General features: G+C 41.1%; 1 protein-coding gene across 3 annotated transcripts in view; it reads left to right on the forward strand.

Annotated features, from left to right (window-relative positions):
• The first annotated feature begins 399 nt into the window (after positions 1 to 399).
• EFNA5 (ephrin A5) overlaps positions 400 to 25,519 on the forward strand; it is a 293,109-nt gene continuing 267,989 nt past the window's right edge. For all 3 annotated transcript variants that reach the window (XR_006268873.1, XM_043464518.1, XM_043464519.1), the window contains exon 1: positions 400 to 524. Coding sequence is in view for 2 of the 3 variants with exons in the window: in XM_043464518.1 (XP_043320453.1) it covers positions 400 to 524 (125 nt within the window). In the remaining variant the exon portion in view is untranslated. The remainder of the gene's footprint in view (positions 525 to 25,519) is intronic.

Raw genomic sequence — 25,519 nt, forward strand, 5'->3', positions numbered from 1 at the left:
GGGCGCGCACCGCCCTCTGCCCGGGTGACCGGCCCGCCGCCGCCGCCCGAGACCCAGCTTGGCACCCATTCCCCCGCCCCCGCCGCCGCCGCCACCGCACACACACACGCACGCTTCTCTCCATCTTGCGATTCCCTTTTTTCCTCCCGATCCCTCCAGCGGGGTTGCGAGTTTGCCTTGATCACCTCCCCCCTACTCCGCCGCCTTCTTTTCTTCTCGCTCGCCTCCCCCCGCTCTCAGCTCGGTGCGCGCCTCTCTCCTCTCGCCCCTCTGCGTTTCTATTTATTCATATTTATTTGGCCCCCGCTCGCTCGCGCTCCCCCCCTCCCCTCGCTGCGTCCGGATCCCTGCTCTCTCCCCGGAGTGGCGCGTCGGGGGCTCCGCCGCTGGCCAGGCGTGATGCTGCACGTGGAGATGTTGACGCTGCTGTTTCTCGTGCTGTGGATGTGTGTGTTCAGCCAGGACCCGGGCTCCAAGGCCGTCGCCGACCGCTACGCCGTCTACTGGAACAGCAGCAACCCCAGGTAGGGTGGCGGGGGTGGGGGGCTGGATCGGAGAACCGGGGCTGCCCGGGCCTCGGGGCCCTGCGGACGGAGCGGCGGCGCCCGCCGGGGACCCGCGCGCCCCGGCCGGCCGCGGCGCGCGCGCCGAGTCTGCGTGGGCTCGGGCGCGGATCGCCTGGCAGGCGCTCGCGGGAAAAGCGCCTCTCGTGGGCCCCCTTTTGTTGGGGTGCGGCGGGGGAGCCTGGGTGCCCCCTGGGCGTCCCCGGGGCTGCCTGGACCCGCGGCTTCTGCGCAGCGCCGGGGAAACGCTCGGAAAAAGCTGGAGCCCGGGAGTCGAGACTTCGCTCTGGCACCCGGGCCGACTGGCCGGCATCCCGATACAGGCGCGGGGCTTGGGCGCGGAGAGCCTCGGGCGCAGCGCCGCCAGGAGCTCCCTCCTGGAACCTGGCTGCGCAAGGATTGCGGGGGAGAACCCGCCAAAGATCCCCAAAGTGTTTGTGTGTGTGTGTGTGTGTGTGTGTGTGAATTTTTGCTTTCCTTTTCACCCGATGCGCTCGGAAGGCGCACTGGCTGGGGGCAGGGAGGGGGCCTGGGAGGGGGAAGCTGGAGGTTTTTATTTTCCTCTTTTAACCGCAAGGAGAGCAGGCGGCCCCCCAGTCCGTCTGGTCCCGGCGCTCTTGGCGGTAGGGAGGACGCTCCCCCCTCCTCCGCCTCCCGGTGGGCGCAGGGGGCCAGAAAGTTTGATGGAAGGCCGGGTCACGGCAGGCTTGCCGAGCTAGCTGCCCGAGTAACCCGCCCCCGGAGGTGGGAGCCCTGGGTCTGGAGGCTGGCGGCGCCGCCGGAGGCACGCGCGCGGTCACCTGGAGCCGGTTCTCGGGCGCTGCCCGAGCCCGCAGGGGACGCGGCGAAGCCGGAGACGCGCGCCCCGGGCCGCCCGAGCGCTCGCGCCGGCCCCCGGCAGCCCGCGGACGGTCCTGGCTCACAGCCCTGGGACGCGGGGCGCGGGGGGGCCTTGTCCGCAGGGCCGGGAGGCCCCCTCCGGATCCAGGGCAGGTCGCAGCTCTCCTTTCGCCCGGGCAGCTGTCGGCCCCGCGGGGCCCACTTTGCTCTGCGTCTCCGGGACCGAGGCCAGCTTCCAGCGGTGGGCTGTTCTCCGCGCCCTCCTTGGAGGAGGGAAACAGGCTCGATTATACCGAAAATCCCAGCTTTGTTGTTTTTTTCCCCCCTCCCCTGGGCTGGAGTGGAAGTTGGGAGGCCAAGGAAAGAGTTGGCCGTCGCCGCGCGCGTGGGGAGAGGCGCTGGCCGGCGCCTTAGTTTTTCCTCGCTCCCCGCGGCCCTCTCCGCCGGCCTTTGTTACTTTGGCACCGGAGGGCTTCCCCCGCCTGGAGGAAGGTCCTCTCCGCTGCAGACAGGGAGATCTCCCTACTAGCGGCCCACCGGCTGCCAACCAGGGAGAGAGGCGCCCCCCTCCCACCCTGCTGTCCCAGGAAAGACAGTCACACCCAGGTAGCCCCAGACCTGATTGCAGCGCCTGGCCCAAGTGGAGACATCCCTCAAAGTTTGGCTTAAAAAAAAAAAACATCTCCTGGAGGTGGGTGATGGGATGGGAAACTCATTTCTTCTCTGACATGCCACTTACCACTATTAGGAAAAAAGACAAGAGAACCATCCTGCCAGAGGAGATGCCTTTTATTAAAGCTGACAAGACAAATAGGGCGAGCTTTCCAGTTGTGATGGTGTTAAAAGCAAGTCTCATTATGTTGGTTGGTTTTATTCCCCTTTGGGCTTTATTAGACAGCATATTCGAAAGAGAGGAATTTATATTTTAAACTTTAGTGCCTTATTAAATAAAACAGCAGTGAAATTGGTTCGTTGAATTTGGGACATTTTGCTCTTGCTTGTCTTTTCTTTTCCCCACCCCAGACTTCACAGGGTAATCTTTTTTTCTCATGGTATTCATTTATTTGAATACTTGGGAGTTCCAGTCGTCCTGGAAGCATCAGCAACGTCCCCGGTCTACCCCTCCTTCTTAACCTGTCAAGCTAGTCTGAGTTAGTTTGAGGACATTTTATCTTAGGTTATCTCTGTTTTATGCTTTTGATACTGTTGTTTGGTTTGAGATTAGCACATTGATTTTTGTCACAGGTCATGTTTTTTAATAGATATGCCCTGCCTGCAGAAAACTCTCCTGTTCAGGAAGCCATGGTGTCTTTGAAGCTGCCCAAAGTTAATCTGTTGAATTTTAAAATACCAAGAGTATTCTCGAGTCAGTGTTCTAATTTGAAGTTTGTGGAAATACTGTTTATTTGATCCTTATCAATTTGATAATGTTTAAAAGGAAGAATGATGTACCCCCGCCCAAGAAATTCAGCTGTAACTTTAGTATTCTTAGGGATTTGTGACTGTTTGTCTTTATGTGTTACCGCAGTAAAACTTTAAAAAGTAATAATTTAAAGCTGGGTACCGGTAGGCAGGTTTATCTTAGAAATGTTGGTGCTTTTTTGATGAATGAAGAAAAGTCAGCTTGGATGTAATTTAAAAGGAGTCAAATGCAAAATAAGTAATTGAGAAATAAACAAAAGAGTGAAAAAATAGAAAATTTGAAGAGGTCTACTAATTTAAAATTTTTAATGTTTTACATTTTCTTTTTATCTATTGTTTTTATGTAAGGTAAGCTAGCCTTGCCTTTTGATTTTACATAAATCCTGTCTTTTAAGATTTTGCTAAATTAATAATATTATCAGAAGACTTCAGTCTTGTGGAAAAAAGTAGAGAACTTTAATTGCAACTTAAACAGACTTAAGACATTTTTCTCCTGGAAGAAAAGTTCAGTGGGCACATTAAGATAACAAGTGGATATTATGGCAAAATGAAGTAAATGAAGTATTTTAGCTTATACCTATGTACTTCAGTTTGAAATTAAGTTTAGAATGAAATTAAAGTTAAGTATTATATCTTGGTCACTAGGTTTAAATATCTTATTTGTAACTTGTGCAGTCATAGGAGTTTATGTGCCGTGTTGGGTTTCATTATTGAGAACTTTGATAACAAGTAGATCCATAGATCTAAGTTCACAGAGGAAAAAAAAAATGGACAATTTATTTGCTGTCAGATAGTTTTGCTCTTAGGATCTGTCTTCCCAGGTATTCACTTCTGGGAAATAGAGGTTCACTTTTTAAATGCTAATAACTTTTTAATTTCGAGTGTTTATTGGGTGGTGGGCAACACTGATTTTATGTGTTGACTTGCTACAAATCTCTAAAATAGCAACTGGGACCTATCAATCTGTATAGAAACATATGATGAGATTTTTGTAAGTGCATCTTTTATATTTTAAACATTTGCAAAGTTGTATGAGTTTCACTTAAATAGTGAGAGTGATATTAAGATCCGTTTAACATTATGCTCTATTGTGAAATGGCCTGTTACCGACTTTGAGTAATTAAGAACCAAGTCAAGGAGAATATAGCTATTTGTCCTTAATTTAATCATATAAAATGCTTTTAAGTAACTTTTTAAAAAGACTTTCAACAATAGAACTTTCTTTACCTTCTCCTTTAGTAGCTACGCTAACAGTAGAGATGGCTCAGTATTAAGAATATGCCTCTTAATCTGAAACATGCTATAAACAGTTTGATGCTTTCAAAGAAAATATTCAAACTGTGTCTACTGAAAAATTCTTGGATTCATTTGACCATTTACCAAAATGATGCTGGGATAATTAAACCTATCTCCTACTGGTTTGCATTAATGGATGGAATGGTAAAATAATACAATGTGAAATATAGCCATACTTCAAAAGTACTGATTCTCTTCACTTAGTTCTTTGCTTCTGTTAAGGTTTGAGAATCACCAATTTAAAATGTTATTCTCTTATGGGAAAAGATATCTCTGTAGTTCATCTGGGATTTTATAAATTTCAGCCTAATCGCATGTTTTCTTTGGACTTGTAAATTAAACATTTCATGTTAGAGTAGCAGGTAATTGACACCGTTTAGTTTTGCTAACATGTAATCTTGAGTTGTGAAAGTGATAGGAATTCTAGATCAACACTCCAGAATCTTTTAGGCAGTATGTTTGTGACTAAGCTGAGGGATGTAGGAACATTTTTCCCTAATCACAGCCCTTGCATATTATTTTCTCTTTCAGAATTCACTTGTTTCATTTAAAAAAGTCCAAGCTGTCAGTGTCATATATATATACCATTATACCAATACTGTGCCTTTTTCACTGACAAACAAATATCAGTATGGTCTAAATCTAAGAATCTGTTTTGAGGAAATATGGAAAGTTGATCTTGGCTTTGAAAGAGCCTATCGCCAACCTCAATAACTTTAGTTTTAGAATTTTAAATCTTTTAACTAGTATTTCATATATTAGAAACAAAAGTTCTTCAAGTAAAAGACATTACCTAAGAGTCTTTTAACTTTATTAACTCTGAACCTCAGTGTGACATTTTATTAGATACAGTGGGGTAACTTTGTTATTTTGGTGTTTATATCAGAGTCTTATAGCCATCTGCTTTAAAAATAAAGCCTGTGTGATGGAAATTTATATGCTGTATTTTCACCCTTATCCATTTGTAGGAAACGTGAAGTGACTTTTCCCCCTCTTACCCTTTCTTTATCTAGAATTTTGTCGAACAAAAGCGTGCTGCTTATTTTGGGCCGGTGTTCCAGAGAATTTTGAAAGCAAAATAAGCCAGTGGGATGTTAGGGTCCACTGATTTTATGCATTATGTTCTGTATTCGTAGTAAACCATCAGAAACAGTCAGCTGTCTTTCCCTTAAGAGACTGGAACATCAGTGCTGTTTGAGGCACACCTGATGTACAGTCTAGCTTGGCATTTCCAGTGTGAGACCGAGGTCAATAAACTCCATGATGAAGAGAATCAGAGAGAGTCTTCAGTAAGTCATTACTCCCTGTTAGTTGATTTCAGCGGTGTGAGCTAAGCCATTGGCTCACCAAAGCATCTCGTTGCCATGTGTGTTCTGGCTGATAATCAAGAGTTGTAGAGGCCTCCCCATTTGAAGGCTGAGGATCACATTTGGAGGGAACGTTTAGTTATCTGGGGGCAAATTAACCTTGTGAGTTTCTTGCCATTTAATCTTGTGAGATGCCCTCTGTCCACTGGCCTGATTTCCTGTGGGATGGGACAGATAAAGATGAGCGTCTCCTTTCTCTCCCCTGTTGCTATGAACCAAGCAAGCTACCAGCTTCATGCTGGGCCAAGAAAATGAATGAATACAATTAGTCCTTCAGGAGTCCTGGCCTTTGCAAGCTTAGAAGTACATGCCCAAAGAGTGTACCTTTGAGAAAGAGAAAACATTAAAATGGAAAATGAACAAAACATAGGAAGATGTTAAGAAGAGAATTTCATGTGAGCATTTGGTTCATTGTTTAATGTTTTTTTTTTTGTCCAAAATAAATAATTTGATTAATAATTTTTTTAAAAAGATGCGCCTTAGCCCTCTTCATTTTCTTTGTGTGTGTTGGTTTTGAATAACTTCAGGCAGTAATGAGAACTTAAAAAGCTGTGATGTTTTATTTTAGATAATGAATCCCTCTTATGTTCACTGAGGCCATATAATCCATTTTCTTTTCAGAAACAGTATGCAAACTGTTAAAATGGCAGCTCTGATTAGAATGTCCGTGTTGAAGAGGAAACGTGTGTGTCATCAATACAGTGAGGAAGGCCTGGCCTCCTAACAGGCTGCTCAGTCAGGTCTAGTCTTCCAAACCGAGAAAAAATTGCCTTCTGATCATTTGTGACGGATAACACCTTCATATTCAGGTGTAAAACCTCAAAGAGGAGTATGAGAAATGAGACATTAATATTCACTTCAGTAATCTGTCTTATGATGGTGGTCTTAGACAGCTAAACATCAATAAATTGCTGTCTCTTTTAAGGGCCTGATTTATATTATTAAATTTATATTTTCATCTGCTTCTCAGCCTAGACCCCGAGCTGTTTGGTAGAAAAGTTTCCTGTGATTAATTTGAACTTCCAGTGTTTCTGAGTGGAATATTACTCACTACCGGGAGATGGGTTCCCCTGAAATTTGCCTGCATTCATGTTTGCAAAGCTGTCAGGAATAAACAAGGCAGCATAATGACATAGAAGCACTCAGTTCAAAATTAAGAAGTAATGCTGCGGGGTTTTCTGTATCACAACTATTATGCCCAGTTTTCAGCATAAATAAAAAAGCTCCTTATATTTTACTGTTCTTGATAATCTATACTCCTGATTGTACTCGGAGGGATTTATTGTGAACTACTGGAATCTCTATACCATTTTCTAATCTGAAATCCATGTAGATGGAAACCTGATTTTGAGGTTTTTGAATATGGTATTCAAACAGGGAGTCACAGATTTCAATAAAACCATTATTTTAAAACAGTGAAAACTTCTCCTTGAGTTAGCCAGTTGTGAGAGACTGTAGTGTACCACAGTGAAGGTTAGCTCAGCTTTCATTCAGGTAGAATTCTATCATTTTCAATAAGGAAAAATAAACCTTTGTCATCTTGAGAAACATCCTTCATGCAGTTGACAGTTGACAGGTTGAATAAAATGTTACTGTCAGGCCTTATTTTCCCCTCAAGTGAGAAATAAAAATAGTTTTGAGTGATTTTTTTCCAAAAAAAAAATCTATTTAAAATTATTTCAAAATGGAGGGGAAATGTTTTCAGCTTTTACATATATGTCATAGAATTAATCTGCCATTTGCTTCAGGGAAGGTCATCAAAGTGCAGTTCCCGGAGAGGTTATCTCACAGCTTAGCTCCTAGGGTATTAACTTGAAAAAGCCAAATTCAGCTGATTTGTTTGCGACAGGGTATCACCAGGCATTTTCTGATGGAGTTCTGTAAAAGATGTAAGAGACCGATATTATTCCTGTTACCACTTGTCAAGTGACCTGATTTTCAGAACTGGTGACCGCGGTTCTGGTGTAAAGGATGGGTGGGAATTTGGGTTTTGCCGTAGCTCTGTGTGTATGCATTGGACCATCAGGCTATTAGCACACTAACTGCAGACCTTTTTAAAAAAAAATGGCTTTGCTATTAATACTTTTCAGTCACTGCCCAGCCTAATCCGTAAGTTCCCACGTGGAAGTGCATGAATATATGCTTGGAGATGAGAAAAAACATATACCGAAGTTCTTGGTTCTCGATTTAGAAAAGCTGGGCTTTCAGTTGAATCAGCGTTTCTTTTCTTTCCCCCAGAAGCAGCCATCTTGTTTTAAGACTGATTTTATTTCTTTCATGAAAATGGTCCGGAAATGAATATGGACGATAGAAAAGGGCTAAACCACTTTATAGTCATCCTGAGCAGGGACCTCCATTGAAAGCTCTGTCTTATCTCTGAGCTCAGTAAAAATGCTATCTTCTCGAATTTAGTTGTCAAAAATGGATATTTTAACTTAGTAGTGATATATCTTAAACCCAGGCATATTGTATTTTCATGTTAAGTATGGGCTGTACCATCTTTACGTATGTATTTTTCTCTTGAAACTTATAATTTCTCGGTCATATATTAATATCTCCTATTATCCCGCCCCCCCCCCCCCAAATCCTGATGTCCTTTTTCTTACTGTACTAAGTAGTCTTTTAAATTTGTTGGTTGGTATATATATTTTTTCTCCAAATTGCTCAGCGGTCCTAAGAATCTTTCTGTAGTAAGTGGTACTGATAAAAAATGTAGGTACCTCCAAAAAGAAGCATTTGGGGTGCTTTAAGAAGCATTATACGAAACCAGAGCCTTTCTGCTCCCTGCAATATAGGCTTTCATAGTCTCATTACTAAACCGTTCCTGTGGGTTCTCACAGACAATTATTTTGGAAGTAAATTCTTATTTGTTATTAAAAAAAATGTGAGTACTAATTGAGACTGTTGTATTTCCACCGTGTTTTAAATTTCTGGATGCATTTGGAGGAACATGTGGCCTAGTAAACTTTACCAAAAATTTATACTACGCTTCTTGCTACTGCATCTGTTTGATGATGTCTGGGAACATTAGTCCCATGTACTGCAGCAAAAACAGAAATTCTTAAGAATAATTTCAAAGTAACCTGCCTCCTCAGTCAGTCTGATTAAACTGGGCACAGATTGAATACTGCTGATGTCACAGATTGTTTTAGTTCATTCGAAGTAGGATTTTTGGTGGTTGCAGAGGCAGGGTGAGGGCGACACATAAAATACACGCTTTGGGATAAGCCATACATCTCATGGACTTCTCGTTAAAGTCCAGGTATGAGTTAACAGCTTTTGTTCCTCCTCCTCCATTGTCCATCATCTGTTGTTCTTTGGCTCATGGAGAAGGCTAAAATAGCCAAGTTGTTCAAAGTGGCCTTTTTGTCTGAAATGAACTAGCAAATTACTTTTGTTTTTCCTTCCTGCCTCTAAGGTGTCAGAATGTCCATTCTGGTTTTATTCGTGATTTATTTATGCATGTAGAAACTGTAATTAACAATTAGCTCTTGCCTCTGAACTATGGAAGCACATGTTATAAAAGTAAATGGAAGTATTTTCTGTTAAAAATGCCGTTTTGTGGTTTTGAGGCAGTTGGGGCTTATTTTGGTGGGATAATTGCAGTGCTGATCGCTGTCTAGATGTTGATGGTGGTGGGCGTGATATGAAGTTCTGTGGTACCCAGGTGCCAGCGGAAAATATGGCTTTGTCACATTCGCCCAACTTTAATAATAGATGGGGGACTTGACCTTTCGGTGAGGTTTTCTTTAATAGTATTTCATTTTAGGGAGTCAAATGGGGGTTAGGGAGGAAAGGAAAAATAATTCTAGATATGGGGAAGGTATCTTTTGTGTTCAACAATTAGGTTAAACAAAGTGGGGGCAAATGAGCCTGGTTCCCCTGCTGTTGTTTTGGGGCCGGAAAATACAGACAGATGTCGGCATGCGGACGCGGTGACCTCTGACCCCCACAGCACGACCACTGCCCCGGCGCACAAGTGTCCCCAGCCAGCGTCCCACCGCCCAGCAGCCCTCTTTTGAAGTGACTGACACTTGTGATGGAGAACCTGAAAGTGATTCTGGAGCTATTTGCAGCTCTCCCAGATCTCGGCCTGCTAGCTTCAGTTTTAACTTCCTCACCTTACCTTCTGTGGACCGCGTTTCTTTGTGTGGCTCAGACAGCGCTTCTGTGACTTCCGGAGGGCCCTGTGTCCCCGCAGTCCCCACCATACATTGATGCATCGGGTTGGGATAACGGAGGAGGCTCGGATGGACGGTTCTGCCGCACCAAGTGTTTGTCTGCTTTATTTAGCTAGTGTGTATTTTTTAAATGTTTTCTAAGACAGGTGAAAGCAGTGATTTTGTTGCAGGCCTCTTCTAGTAGCCTCTGCTCTGCAATCTCGTCCCTAACCCCTGGGTTCAGACAGACCATTAATGTTTCAGATACTGTGGCATTCAGAATTTTCTTCATATATTTGTTTACTGTTACTGCTTCAGGAAACTTTCATGCCTATTTCAGTAGTTTTCTGGCAGGGGCTCTGTTTATTAAAATCTAGTGACCCGGCAGTAAGAGGGGTACAGTTCAGATAGTGGGGCTCCTGACGGGGTTTTGTGTCAAACCAGAGAAAATAATAGGGAAGTGAAAGCTGCCAAAATGTGTCTCCCAATTACTAATTAATCAGGCGAGAAAGGACCTCAGTGATGGAGCTGGTGTCTGCCACGACAGCAACGAAAGGGATGCCTGGTTTTAAACACTGTATAAAGCAAATTGAAGGAAGCCTCAGGGGACGCAGCACCCAGAGACTTGATATCACAAGTGTTCATTTTGTTACGTGCATGTGAAAACCAAAATTGAAACTGAATCATTGTACTTCTTCACTGACAGTCTCAAGACAGGAAGCTCCTCTTCATGCAGTTTGCTTATTAATAAGCAATGTCTTTATTCTTATAAATATTTTAGTATGGATATAATAGTATTCTTGGTTTTAGTATTGATGTAGCATTGTATACATACTTTATCCTCGATAGAGACTCGGGGGGAAAAATTAAAAATTTCTTTTTTTAATCATATGCCTGTCATCAATATTTTAAGCATTACTGTAATTGGAGAACCAAATTCTCCCCTCCCCTGGAAATCTGTGTGTTTGCTGTCTCAGAGTTCCTAGCCTCTTCTACCAGTGTTCCCACTATGGTCGCTGGACCCATAATTAAATGCCTGTTACTAGTGTATTTTTTTCCATAGCATTTACAACCTAAAAAGAAAAGGGTCTTGTGTGGAACTCTAGCTGTCAGGGGAACAATGGAAACTAATTACACACTCTGCTATCACCATTGTCAACTATACTCTGGGGAAAACAACAACACGCTAGAGAGTGTGTGTGTGTGTCTACAGGATATTCTATATGAGTATATACACATGGGGTCAGACATACCTGATGGCTTAACCTAAAACTGGATCCCTGAAGCAAAAAAAAAAAAAAAGTGTATAAAGACAGTCTAATTCAGTTAATTAAATAGAAACAAAGTAATTCTTTACTGAGAAGCGTGCTCCCACTTTACTATTTGTCCTTTAAAATCTGAGCTAGGAGAGTCAGCAATACCTATCGCTCTGAATATCTCCTTATTTTGAGGATCATTTTGGAATGGGCCTGTTATCCACACATCTGTGCTCATTATTTACTATGTGACTATCTCTTTCACACAATGTTATTTCTTAGCTCTAGAGTTTGGTGTTGGTATCTGGTTGTTTGAAGACTGATCGCTTTGTTTGTTATGTATATCTCTCTGTTCCTGTATTTCTCGTTTGATGGCTTTGGCCATTTCACTCTTCAGTAGGTGGATTTGGGAAAGAAAATTAAAAAAAAAAAAAAAAGATGTTTCTGAGATGTAGCGGAGCTCTGGTGTGAGATTTGGTAAGAAGAGACTTTGAGGCTATTTAATAACTTGAGGTTTGGAATCAGTTTTGAATTTCAATCATCCATGCCATTCCTGTTGTGTGGTACCACATAGAATCAGGACTTGGCCCTAAATAATATTTTCCATTACTACTTTGATTTCTTGGGTGAGTTCTCCTTACTGTATTTAAGACCAGAGCCAAATGGGTAAATTCAGGAATTATATGTTGATTTAAACTGAGTTTTCTGAAGTTTTTCACATTAAAGGAACATTATAAAGATCAATGTCTAACGGTAGTAATATATTTCTGTATTGAATATCTAAAGGTTACAATTGGTGAAACGTGGAGTGATACCTGCAGACAGTGGGAGGCGCAGAGTGAATTCAGAGGTGGGGAAGGCAGCATCTGTGCCCTAGGGAACTTGCAGTTTTGTGTGCATTTAAGAATTGTATACCCATGATCCCAGTGCAGAGTGGAAGATACTGTTCTCTTCACATGTGTGATCTTCAGCGCTGGGTTTATTCAGCAAACATTTACTGGGTGTCCGCTGTGGGCCGGTGTAGCTCTTGGTGCTGGAGATAGTGCAGTAAGCAATACAGAAGCAGCATCCGTGCCAGCCTCAGTCAGCTTTCAATTTCTAGATCACTGCTTTTCACACTCTGATGTGCACGCAAATCCTCTGAGAATTTTCTTGAAATACAGAATTTAATTCAGTAGATCTGGGGTGGGGCCTGTCTGCATCTGTAGTGACCTCTTTGGTGATACTGATTCTGCTGACCCAGGAACCACAGTCTGAGCAGCCAGCTTCTAGATAAATCAGCAGGGAGAGAGATTACTTCTGGTTCCTCATCAAGGGCTCCTGGTTGGTCTTGCCCTGAACTTTCTGTGTGGCTCTACAATTTCTTAAGTGGCTTAGTATTTGCGAGAGTGCAAGTTATTTGTCTTAAGACCTGGTGGTAGTCTTTATTTCTTGCAACTTTACCCCCACATCTCAAACAAACAAAATAGATTTTTACACTGAGGTTTATGCATCGTTAAAATGCACCGCTAACAAAAGTAACAGGCCAGGGATTTTGATGGAAGTCTTGCTCTCTATAGACAAATCTTCTGGAGTGAAAAAATTGTCTTGGTCCAAAAAGTTTAAGGAGGATCCTGTCATAAATGTCTCAATATATTTGCAAACCCTCCTCAGAGATAGTTTCTGTGGCAGTGCCAGAATTACACCTCAGAAACAGATTTTTAAGACTTTCCAAGTGAAATCCATATGGTTAAATGAACCCCAAATGTTCATTTTATATTCAGCCCAGAAGATGACTAACAACTTTTGTGCTTCCTCTGACAGGGTTTCTTGTGGGTGACGTTAGGAGCCTACACTTCTATGGAGATTTGGGGAAAATACCTATCTGCTCTAAAATGCCATAATTTTAGTGTCCTTAGTGGGAAATCTTTGTTTCTATAGAGTCTCAGTGGTATAAATGCGCTTGTATTTTTTTCACAGCCTGTATATCATTTGCTTTTGCAAAACAATTGTGTGATGCTTGTTTTCACAAATAAAGGGTGAAACTAATTAAATTCAGATTACCCTGCCTGCTTATTTATTGTCACTCCCTCTTTGGGTGTATAAATACAATATTCCCATTCTCCTAAGTGAACTTGAAAGACTTTGAAAGCATAAGTAGACTGACTTAACTGATATATCTCTATGCAATGATTATTAAAAGAAAGATGAAACTGTTTGTCTTTAGATCAGCTGTATTTGTATGAAAATAAGCCAAAAGAAGAGAAGGATGGTGAGCACTCTTAATTCAAGCATACTTTTGTTTTTTAATAAAAATTTTGCTGATGCCTTTTTATAGTTAATTGTCAAACAGAAGGAAATCTTTTCATTTGCAAATCCTTGGCAAAAATGGACTTAATTATTGTGTAACTTTTGTAAGAACCATGAATATTGTTAATAATAGTAAATCAAGACGTGTCTCTTTTGCTTGGTTTTTTGTAGATTAATGTTTATGCTCATTGGGGTGTAAATAAACATCTGATACAATGACTTTAAGGTGACACCCACTTAAGTGTTTCCAGTCTTATGATTCTCATAGATAAAGAAATTTGAGAATCTTCCGTGACTTTGTGTGAACTTAAGGGTGTCCTAAAAGAGACATATGCTTAGAAGATTATTAAATTTAGAAATAGGATATGTTCACTGATTAATGAAGTCATTTGCATATCTCTAAAGGAATGGCTTTGTTCAAAATGGAGTTGATAGACCTAAGATTTGTGGTCATTGCCATGTTTAGATAAAGCAAAAGATGCTTTATGGTCCTCATTATGGCTTTGCCCCTCCATTTTTTAAAAAAGGGAAAATAAATGCATTGAATAGCTTTTATTTAACTCTTGGCTGTTAACTGTGATTTGTCCTCATTCACCAAACAGTGTTTATTTAACTCCAGACTATTAACAGTGACTTCTCAGATTAATAGGTTGTAACCAAATTCTTTGACACATTGATATTTGTACATTTACAGACTGCCTTGATGGTATAAAGTAAAAGCATTGAATTCATGTACCTTTTTGTTTTGAGTTTTATAATAGCAGCTGTTTTGTATAAAACTTCAGGTGGGTTTACGTGTTGACTAGGCAAGGCTCAGAGAGGAAGATGTTTAAAATCCTATAACCGATTAGATTTTTAATTGTCTCTGTTAACATTTTAGTTACATCTCAGATCAAGTTAAATTTCAGCCCTGAGTCTAAATACGCCATTCTTTTCATAGTGATGAATTTGAACCTCAGTTTCTTCACCCTAACAAATAAATGGGCATGAAAAAATTGTCTCCCCCCAGATCTGTGAAAATTTGAAGGAAAATACAGTAGGACTTTAAAAAGGGTTATATAAATTAGAAGAGAGATTGAGGGGGTACACTCTGTTTACATTGATGCAACTCTGTAACTCCATATGTTCTTTTAAGTTGCTTAGAAATATATTCTAACAAATAATTTGTTGTCAAATCATCATGGAAGATTTGACCTTTTAAAAAATCAAGTCGTGTTATTTTGTAATATGTATCATCCCTCATTTACATCAGATTTCCCCTTAAAGGAATTCACATTTTAGGTTTATCTTGTAATTTCTCCGAGAGTAATAAAGTGTGAAGAGTGATACTTGAGAGGCCAGTTGGCTGGGGCCTTCTTCCAGAAAGGAATTTTGGATCTCCTTTGTAAAGTTGGTGCTCCCAGCTTATCTCTGCTATATTGTTTCCTCTTTGACTTCTGAAACCCTAATATTCTGCTTTGGACTTCACAGGTATAATGAGGTATCTCCATCTCAAAGGAGAATTTAATGAATACCGACACCCTTTTGGAGAATGCTTGTATTTCCAATGAGGAGCTTGTTGAAACAAATCAATTCCTGTCTGGGGCTGTTCCTTACGGGCAGTGTGGCTGTCTTTGGGATCCTTGGATTCTTCTGCCTGCTACTGCCAGAAGAACAGGAATGAGCCTCTTGACGCCTCTGTGCTTAAAAATCTCCTCTTATCGACTGCTTTTAAACTTAGTGCATGCTAATTATACACGCATTGATGTTAGGAGCATAAATAGATCATAACAACATCTAGCTAGGAAAGGAAACAGAATTTGTCAAGGCACACATATTGTAATGCCCTGAAACCTGAGTTTCTCTAACACATTACTGTCAAAGGGCCACTCTCCTCTAGAATTGTCTGGTGGTAACTCAAAGCAGGTTTTACTTCATATGTTTATAGTTAGTCAGGAGAATAGCAAGTGTTCCTGTTACTTGTTTTAGAATAGCAATCATATATGATTATTTTATGACAGTTTTCTCCTGATGATATAAACCTCACTTAAACTCCTCCCCGTAGTGTAATTCATAAGGGAATTTGTTGATGATCCTTATGTGCTGTACCCAGAGATTTCGTGACAACCAAGGGCAGCGCTTGGCCAGTAGCAATAAAATAGTGACGTTAATATTAGCAATAGCAAAATTATTTGAGAGAGTCCTGATGACTCCGCATAACTGATTTCCCTTCCAAGTTCAATGTTTCAATATTTGGAATTGCTATGCTCACCAGAATATCAGTCTGATTTTTTGTTACATTTGTATTGTGTCGTTCAGAAGTGGGTTTCTTTGGTCCTGCTAAATTGGAAGTTAAGATTTGTCAAGGGAACGAGCTTGCTATGAGTTTATTTCAAGTTTTAAAATTTGTAATTTTCGGTTACCTGGACTGAGTGTCTGATGAATGATTAATGGTTCCAGTCTCTCCTGTGTTCTAGGCGTCCTTTCTTGGTGATAGAGAAGTCAGGAAGTTTAAATTTTGATGACTTACTTATTGACACCCTGTATTATTAAGAAAAATAATTCCTTACAACTCATGTATCAGTTTAAACATATCAGCTAGAGGCTTCATTTCAGCTAGGCTGAGTCAGTATTTTCTTTCCATGAGAGCATGTTGATTGATCAAATTGAGTGTATGGCAATCCAGTAATTCCTTAAGATGTTGAAATGATTGGATTGAGTTGCATTTTAATTATTTAGCTTTTATTAATATGGTAAGTAATGTAGTAAAGATTAGAGCTGAACACATATTTCAGTGCATTTGATGAATTTAAACAAACATGATGGAACAAGCCTATCCTGATATATCTAACCTTTTACCTCATATATTTTGAGGAGGAGTATTTTGAATTCTCTTCATTCTCTTTGCGAAATGCCAAATTATGTCAGTGTATTTGACATGTCTAAAATATAGACAATGGGGAACTACCTTTTATTACTAGGTTGCCATAAACTCGAATTTTAACGTTTGGACAGTTGCAAATTGTCTTCAGTTTCTCTCCTGTTGAACTTTTCAGATCATTTGACTGTCCTTATAGAAATATTATAAAATGTGAATGGCATGTATAGTTAAGTTTTTAAGCACAGTGAAGTCTCCTTATTCATTTGAATGGGATGATGAGCATCGTAATTGGTTACAGCCAACAACTATGAATTTCTTGCCTCAGACATCTAACTGAAATCTCAGGTAATTTTTTATGGCTGTAATCATTTTAGTAAAAACTTCCCAACTGTAACTTCAGGTTAGTTTTCTGAAAGTTGACTCCTTGAAAAAAAAAATAAACCAACTGGGCAAATATAAAAATATTTACAGTTAGTTCATTAATAAAAATATTTACAATTAGTTCATTTTATTTTTTAATAAAGAGAGTGGCTCTATATTTACACCAACAGAAAGGCTACAGAAACTTATGGGAAGACTCCATTGACCCCAATATAGTATTAGAACCGCCTCCCTCCCCATCCCACCTGCCACCCTTAGTGTGGGACTGTCACTGGCGAAAAGAGAGTGTTTGTGGCTTTTCTTTCCCCAGTTCCTCTCTTCAAAGCCAAAGACTTGCCTTCTGAACACTGCCAAGCCAGCAGACAGGCGTAGTAGTCTTCACCATAGCAACTCTGAACTCTGGGTATTTGGCGATCCGAATTTCCTTTTAGGAAACACTCGAATTGGTGGTATGCCTGACATCCGCTTCTGAAGTCAGCCAAGGAGTTTGGACGAACCTCCCCTAGGGCCCCGGCGTTGCCTTTGCGGGCAGAGAAGGCAACCATTGGCAAGCTGAGGGTGGCTGATCCCTCAGGGCCCTGCTGGCAAGAGGCGCAGGGGGTCACACCAAGTGGATTTGCATCACGGCCAAGGTGGAGTGTGAAGACTGCGGTCATCAGTGTCCGAAGAGGATTGGCTCTCCTTGTTACAAAGTGCTAATTCGGATCGAAAGTCTAACCTGTGTGGTTGAACGGCCTCCCTTCCTTTCTCTGAGAAAGTGGTTTGGACAGTAATCTATTTAATCTAGCTCGACAGCCCTCTTCCCGCTTGTTAAAATCTAGAAACCTCGGGGGACTCCCCAGTGTTGGGTTCTGCTTGGAAGGAACTTCACGACAGCGGCTGCAAACCGCGGTCCATGCTGACCGGGCCCGCGGCTGGCCAGGCCGCTCACAGCCGCCTGCTGTCCGGCTTGCGCGGCACCCAGAGCCGGCTCGGTCCGCGCGTGTTAGGAGGAGAGAAGGGCCGCGGGGGGACCGCCAGGCCCGGAGCTGGGCTCGGACAGGCGCCCCTGTGGGGAGAGGCAGGCGGCCTCCAGAGCCAGCAGGAGCCGATGGTGGGCTCCAGAGGGCCGGGGAGACCCGCAGAGGGGCGGGCAGGTGGCGGGGCTCTGGGTCCCGGCGGTCCCGTCCTTCGGGCCGGTGATGCTGTGGTCTCACGGGCACCGGGCACCGGAAAGGTAGCCTTTCGCTGCAGAGGAGCAGAGATGGAGGGGAAGCCTGGATTCCAGGCTGATCCTCCTCCCTCGCAGATACTTGTCCCGAAGCCTCTAGCAGCTTCAGCTGTCATGTCAGATTCACACTCTGGGGTCTCCTAAGTGCTTCAGCTTCCCCCGGGGATCGGATGGGCCAGGGACAACCATATGCCATCAGAAGTTCTGAAGAGGCGATGTCCTTATTATATGAAACATTTCAACTTTTTTTTTTTGAAAGAAAATTAAATCGTTGAAATGTGGAACAGATTCCCTTGTTTAAAAAGTGGAGTACTTTGAGTGAAAACTATTTTTTTTTTTAATTTTACCATTCAATTCAAGAACCCAAACAAACAGCTGGCTGACTTATGTTTTAGTAAAAACCATCCTGGTACATTTAGTAACTGGAAAAGTAAACATCCTTAAAATGAAATTCTCATGCGTCCTGACTGCTAAGTGATTTTTAATAAAGACACAGTGAAACCAATAGCGTGTTTGGACTGCCGTTCACTTTGACTGATACTGTAAACGTCCCTACGTTTTAAATGCCTGTCCTTCTGTGACATTTGATGTGAACACACTAGGGCTAAAGACCACATGTAGGCAAATACCAGCACAATTAGAAAATTCATTAATTGTCAAGGCAGTGATCAGAATGTTCTGCTTCACTCAGGCTAATAAGGAGCAACAAATAATGTCATGATAAAGCCTTGGAAGGCTATGAACAGAGAGAAAGTGCATCTGTTCAGGTATCAGGAACTGCTTCCTGGAAGAGGAATAAAGTAGTGTAGGCCTTCAACGATGGATATGATCTTCACAGAGATGGAGACAAGCGGGAGAAGACCATCCCAGGAAGTCACAGCAAGAGGAGTGAAGACTTGCCGGCGATAGCTTTGGAGGTGGATTTGGGGGCCATACAGAAAGTAAATTCTGAGTCAATGAGATCCGGTGCAAGATTGGAAGCTTGGGCTGCAGGGAATTAGCCATGTTGCAGGGTGTCACCGAGAGGCTTCTCATATCGAGGGGAGGGTCATTATGATGGATTATTCTTTATAATGGGTGAATTAGCAGAGTCCTAGTACGTATTATCGTTGTTCTGCACCATTGTGTATCTCAGTCGCTGTTTTAATTGCTTTGCAAATATAACCGGATACTGGAAAAATTTGAAGTTCTTGAATTAGGTCTGGTTCATAAGTGGTTAGGTGGTGGGAAGGCAAAAACGGGCAGTTTTAGTATTTCCAGATGGCATCAAACGGTGCTCTATCACATATAAATCACTTCTCCGATTTCTAGATTGAGCAGTTGTTTTCAAACTTATTTTTCAGCCCCCCCCAAAAAACCAACATTATTTGCAAAGATCATTAGCAGAAAACTAATATGTAAAAAAGAAAAAAAAAAGCAGATGCCATCTTTCAAACATCAGGCTGCATTTAGGAGAGATTCGCTGCTAGGGCGCCCCCCTCTTAAGGTCCAGAGAGGCTGTGCAGAGACCCTGGGCTGGCTCTACGAGTCCCTTTTCAAAACCCCAAGTACAACCTGGGCGATTACTTAGAGTAGTGCAGGATGATTCGCTTCTGCCTTTACAGGCACAGAAGGGGCCCCTTGGCCCTCTGGAGGTGGAGGTATTTCTCCCATGGCTCCCATTTATCGACCACTTACTGTATACCGAGCACGGTGCTTTACGGACTCTCTAATTATCAAGTATTGAATCTGGACAGCAGCTTTTAAGAAGAAGGCATTAGAATGACCCTGTTTTACAGATGAGAAAACTGAGCTTTATCTGCTTTGACCTGGGCCAGTTAAGTGGCCCTTAACTGCTTACTAGCTGGGCTGTGTGGAGTGACGCTGCGTCTAAGAGAACTGAGTGAAGTTTCGAAAGGTGACCTTGAGACAGAATATTCCAGGAGGCGAAGGGGATAAGAACATGGAGATGTATGGTGATCTGGAAGGAGGGTTAAAATTGCACACCTGTGTTCCCCCTTGTTGAGCGTTTAATGCACTGGGAGGCTGCAAACTGCACCTGGTTACCTACGGCAGATAATTAGTACCCCTGGAGGCTCAACGTTTCATGGGCTCTTTCTTTGGAGCTAATGTGAGGCCGTGTGTGTATACACACACACACACACACAAAGTGTGTGTTGTTTACAGAGAATACTGGGACTAGTAGGGAATTCACACGCCAGCTAGCTGTTCTCCTGTGCATTTGGGTAAGCTTGACTCCTAAGGCCTGGCCAAATATAGTAATATTTTTAAAAGAATTTCAGGAACATTTGTAGAACTCCTAGAATAAAAGCTTGAGTTTAATAATCATATTGTCGGGAAAAGTTCACCTACATTTCATCTAAATTCCTGTACTTTCAGTCAGCTTTGGTTTATATAATAACTATGAATTCACTTAAAAATTAAAAAAAAAACCCAGCTTCTGCCTCCTTCACAGTTAATACGTTCTGATCAAGAAGCACGTGTTTTTAAAGTTATCGGGAACAGCGTATGAATGCTTGAATTGACTCTAAGTTCCTCTGCGTCCCAAACCCCACTCCACATTCCCATCTCTGTCCCCTTTTCCTTGCTTCCTTTCATCAGGGGAGTTTTTTGTCCGATGGCTTAACAGCCAGTAAATTGTTCCTGATTAGTTTCAAAGACAAAAGTCCCCTGGTAGGATGTGGGTGGCTCAGGTTCCCTGCTACTCCCTGGAGAGACAGCATGGGAAGGAAGAAAGAGTTTTCGCACCTTATCCATTGTGGACATCTGCTTTGCAGGCTAACCCAGGTCTGTCAGCTGAAATATGTGCCTGGACACATGGGGTGATTCATTGCCCAGGCAGAACCTTTGTGCCTCTGCAGTGCAAGTTCTTACCTCTTCTTCTACTGTAGTGTATATGAGTGATATTGATATGTGGATAATCCTGAGTTTGTGTATACTATCTACATCTTTGTTTGTGTTCTGTTCCCTGGGTGATAAGACGCTTGACATCAGGGATTGTGGTTTATGTGTGGAAACGCTACATACAAGAACTGGCCTGAAAAAAAAAAAAAAAAAAAAGAACTGGCCTGGGATGGTTAAAAATCCGAGGCGCTTCCTGGGTGTAATTATCAGCTTCTCAACTTACTAGGTCCTGTGGGTCTGGGCAAGTTGCTTAACGTTTCCCTGCTTCACCTACCTCAGCTGTAAATGAGAATAATAAATCTATTTATCTGATAAGACTTATTGTGATGATTAAATGACATGTTGCATTAGAACAATGCCTGGCACAGAGTATGTGATTTGTAAATGCTAGCTACTAATAAATACTTTTGCATTTCTCTATTTTCATTATTATGTACCAAAAAAAAAAAAATCTTACAATGGTACAGAGATATATTAAGGAGACAGCGTTGACTGTCTTTGAGGTTGGGGTGATCTGGGTTCAAATGCTGATTCTTTAACTCTCAGTTTCATGTGTGTAAAATAGAGAGTATGTATAATTTGTGATGATTAAGAGAGAAAGTAAATGCATGTAAAATACCTGCTGCAAAGTATCCCCTCTGTGAAATCTGGTTATTATTATTATTAATTTAGAGAGTTACTCACTTGAGTATTAACCTATGAGATGAATGGTCTGCCCACAGTTTCTGTCTTCATTTCATTTTCTTGTCTGCCTATTGCCAAATGTTTTGGTAACCTAACTGAACTCATGTGTTAATTGTGTGGAAATTCTCCTTTCTAATTTTGTCAGTTTGAAAGATAAAATGTCTGAAAAAAGAAATAAGGCCTGGAGTCCGGTGATGGGGATGTCACTTTTGTTTTCTCCCAACCACATGTTTGACCGTCAGCAAATCACCAAATGCTCCAGGATGCTTTCATCCTGATCATGAGGTGATTGAACACGTTGATTGCCTGTGCTAGAGCATCTGACTCAGAAGATCCGAGAGAGTCAGTGCTTTGACACTACTTGACTTTGACCTTGGGCAAGTCACTTAACCTTGGGCAAGTCCAGTTTCCTCCTCTGTGAAAGGAGAGGATTGTTGTCCTCTGGGAGGCCGTTGTCAACTTCATGAATCTCTCGGTCTCTTTAACTTCCTTGGTTAAAACGTATACTGTACTCCCCCCCACCCTTGTACCTTGACAGTGCAGAGGAACTAATATGTATGTTTCTAAAACATGTCTAAACTTTTGAAGAAAACACACAGATTTTTTTTTTTAACTTTCAAACTTAAAAAATTTTTTTTTCTATGTGACTTCTAAACATGATTTGAAGGATTTATCTGGAAAACTATCCTGAAATTATAGTTAATTGGTAAGAAAAATAATGTACAATTTCAGAGATTTGGGTACATGTTTTATACCAAAACAAGCCAAGCCACCCTCATCCAAAATAATGAATCCAAGCCTGAGATTTGACACAGGGAAATTTTGGCAGAAATGTATCAGATTAAATTCTGAATTTAGTTTGGCTCTAAAAAATAAGAAGAGTTTTTAAGAAGTGTTTCAAAAGAAAAAGAGGTGCCTGGAATTAAAAAAATACATATTCTTCAGTTCACATCTGTAAGATCTAAATCACAAGTTGATTTACTGAACTGTTTGGTTTTCTTTTGCTATCTGTTGGGAGGAGATATGGAGTAGAAGAGGGGAGACTTCAGAAAATTGGAGAAATGTGTAAATATCGGAACAGAGCATGTGATTGTCTATTTAAATCTGTATCATAAGCTATATAAATATGACTCTACAGTGTTTATTTGGCTCCATAGTCTTCTGAGCTGTTTTTTTGCTGTATCACATCTAATTTTGCATACTTATTTTTACATTATTAGTAAAATATAATTAAGATCATGGTAGACTTTATAAAATGAAGAGAATATCTCAAACATTACTTTAGTAATCAGCGAAAATTGAAGTGGACAAGACACCCTGGATCTTTAAAATAAATTCCAAGATGCCAGTTCACTATACAAGGAAGAACGATTCAACCAGATAAAAAGCTAAAATTTTAAGTGAGTTATACATTTGCATCAAGATGATGGTAAATGTATAGATAGGTATATCAACTATAAGGAGTGATTATGACCTAACTTACCTGTTTTATGCCTTGAATTAGACCTGCTTGCGGAGGAGACATCGTCTCATCCATCGGGTGGGCCAGATGAAACCGCAGGGTCTGTTTTGTTAGTAGTGGCAAGTCAGATCATTCCTCATCAGTTCCATGGGTAGACTGGACCGGCTTCACCCCACTTCCTGGGGCGGCGTGGTTTTCAGGGAACTGGTCACAGTCATGGAGCACGAAGGTGTGTCCTCATAAAGGCCAGGCCTTGTTCCTTCAAGGAGGTTGATGGTGAGCACCAGCCGTTACCCTCAGTGGGTATGTATTTGCCAGTGTGTTTCTGCCTTTAGTGATTTGGTGGACATGAACTTAACATTGTTCATTTCCTTGCTATCTAATAAAAGCAGTCTGAAAATCCAAGTTTAACTTTTAGAATCTGTTTGGTTTTTTTTCTTTTTTCCCCCTTAGCTTATAATTTTGTAACCTTTCATTGTTGGTTATCAGAATGAGTGTTAAAGTTAGTTTATTTTGCTGATTTTTGTTTCTAGTTAACAATATAGTTATGTTGTTTAAAAGACCTTCTTAAAATAATAACTCATTATAATAACAATGCTGATTATGAAACTATGATTTTAAATTATGATTTTTACAAATATTGAGTAATTATTAATCTCTTATAGACACCTGTACCCACGATGAAATTGTGAGAGGCTGAATAAAGTGTAGATATAGTAGCTGTATATTTAGACTGAGTGGTTTGAGTGGCTCATAAGTTTCCAGAATTGCATAAGATAGAAATACATTGATTCTAGTTAATATGCACAACAAACAATTTTATTTAAATCCACACATAAACTTCATTTTATCTGCAAATTATTCCATCAATTGTGGCATTGGCCTTTTGTTTTATATTGTTATCAAAGTGACATCATGACACAGATGCTAGTTTTAAAAAAAAAGTCATGAATTTGTATTGCAGGGCGTAGGTATCACTTATACGATACTTTACTTAAACCAGCTCATTAGCAATCTACCATGCATTGATGATAATATTCAAAATTCCCGATTCCATAGTAAAATTATTTTGTTTGAAGGAACTTGGGGAACTGATCTTGAATGTGTATACTTTACACACAAAAAAATCCGACACCATAAAGATTTTTCAATAAGATCTTTTCCCATTTCTGTGGAATCAAGCCTATTCCATCGTAAGAACTGCATTCAGTGGCAGCACCGCTGGTAAAAACAGGGTCCCTAGACCCACCCCCACACCCCCGGGAAAATACTCTATTTTTTCAGAAGCAGTCTTTTTAACTTTCTCTTGGTTTTCACAGCTCCGTCTTTCAAAAATGACACACACAACAGGAGTAAATGTAACTATTCTGTCTCCTCGTTTTCGGGGAGACCCAGGAACTCAAGTGGATTTGTGACAGGAGCAACTGCACCCCCACACTTAGCTAGCGCCCTCCCCCCTTGCCCTTGCGTGTCCCTCGGTAGTAACTGGCTAACCTCACTGAAGACATTAATTACACCAGATTCACTGTAATCGCCTTGGCGTCAGAGTCACATCTTGTTTAATCTTTGTGTTTGCTGTCGTTGGCGTAGTGCCTGGCACATAGTAGGTGCTTTGTGGAATGTTTAAAATGTGAGAATGATAATGCCATTAAGCGCATAGCACCTGCTTAAGACTCCTGCTCGTCTTTCATTTCATGGAGAAGGAGCCACGAGTTAACAGGTATTGAACTTGATAATTATCAGTCACAGCTACCCCATGATTACTCTTCACAGTGGGAATGTAAACAGATCCTTACTCATTGTTTTTCTCAGCCACATTGTTTGGCCTCAGCCTCTTAGGTATTTGAAGAGATGGATTGATAATAGCAGAGCAGGTGACAGGCTTCGGGCCACAGGGAGTGTGTGGGCAAGTGAGTTTGCCTTTCTTTATATAACTGAATCTTCCATATTTACCTGGAGAGGACAGTAGTAGCTAGATGCCTCCTTTATTATGGCTTAGGATGGACGTTGAACAGTGCTTTTTTGGCTCTTTTTTTTTAAATTTAACAATCTTCAAATCAAAACCTGCATCTTAAAAATGCCAGACACTTTAAGTATTTGCTCTCTGTACTGACTTGATGACTTCAAATCTATGCAATGTCCGCAAGATACGAGCAAAGTAAAAATAACATTCCCCCGTCCTCAAATCCTTTTGAAGTAAGATTCAGACAAAAACATTTATTTGCTCTGGTATTTTAGGATAAATTTAATGATAGAACTAGACTAACTGTAAAACTTGATCCAATATATTGTGGGCAGATTATTTAAGATGGCACTAAAAACAGTGTGATATACAGACAGAGGTTTGATAGAAATAAATTTGGTAATGATGTTTAACATATGAATAGTGTGTGCCTTTTAGGGGGACTAAAATATCATAAATGGTGGTATAAATTTAATTTAGTCATCTCTGGATAAAGTACAGGTGAACAATTTGGTGTTTATGTAAGTTAAAAGTGGCTGAGAAAATGCTTCAACTTCTATAAAGCAAGATTTGCTCATTTTTCTGTTCCCTTGTTTGAATCTTGTCAGTTAATAGACATTTTGTAGTGTTTTTTTTTTTCCTGGATGAATTTAACTCACACTGGGACAGTTGAAAACATTTGCAAGTCATGACGTTATATAACCTGACTTTTTTTCATTTTTAAAAGTAAATCACAGTTTTAAAAAAAATTGTTGAGGAAATTAATTTTTAACTCTTGAGCATCTATTGTGTGTTAGGTACTATCTAGGTAATTAAGTTATTTTTGGATAAAAATTAGCAGTTACTCATGAATAAAAAACTG

Source organism: Cervus canadensis, chromosome 4 (assembly GCF_019320065.1).
Source record: "Cervus canadensis isolate Bull #8, Minnesota chromosome 4, ASM1932006v1, whole genome shotgun sequence".
NCBI lineage: Eukaryota > Metazoa > Chordata > Mammalia > Artiodactyla > Cervidae > Cervus > Cervus canadensis.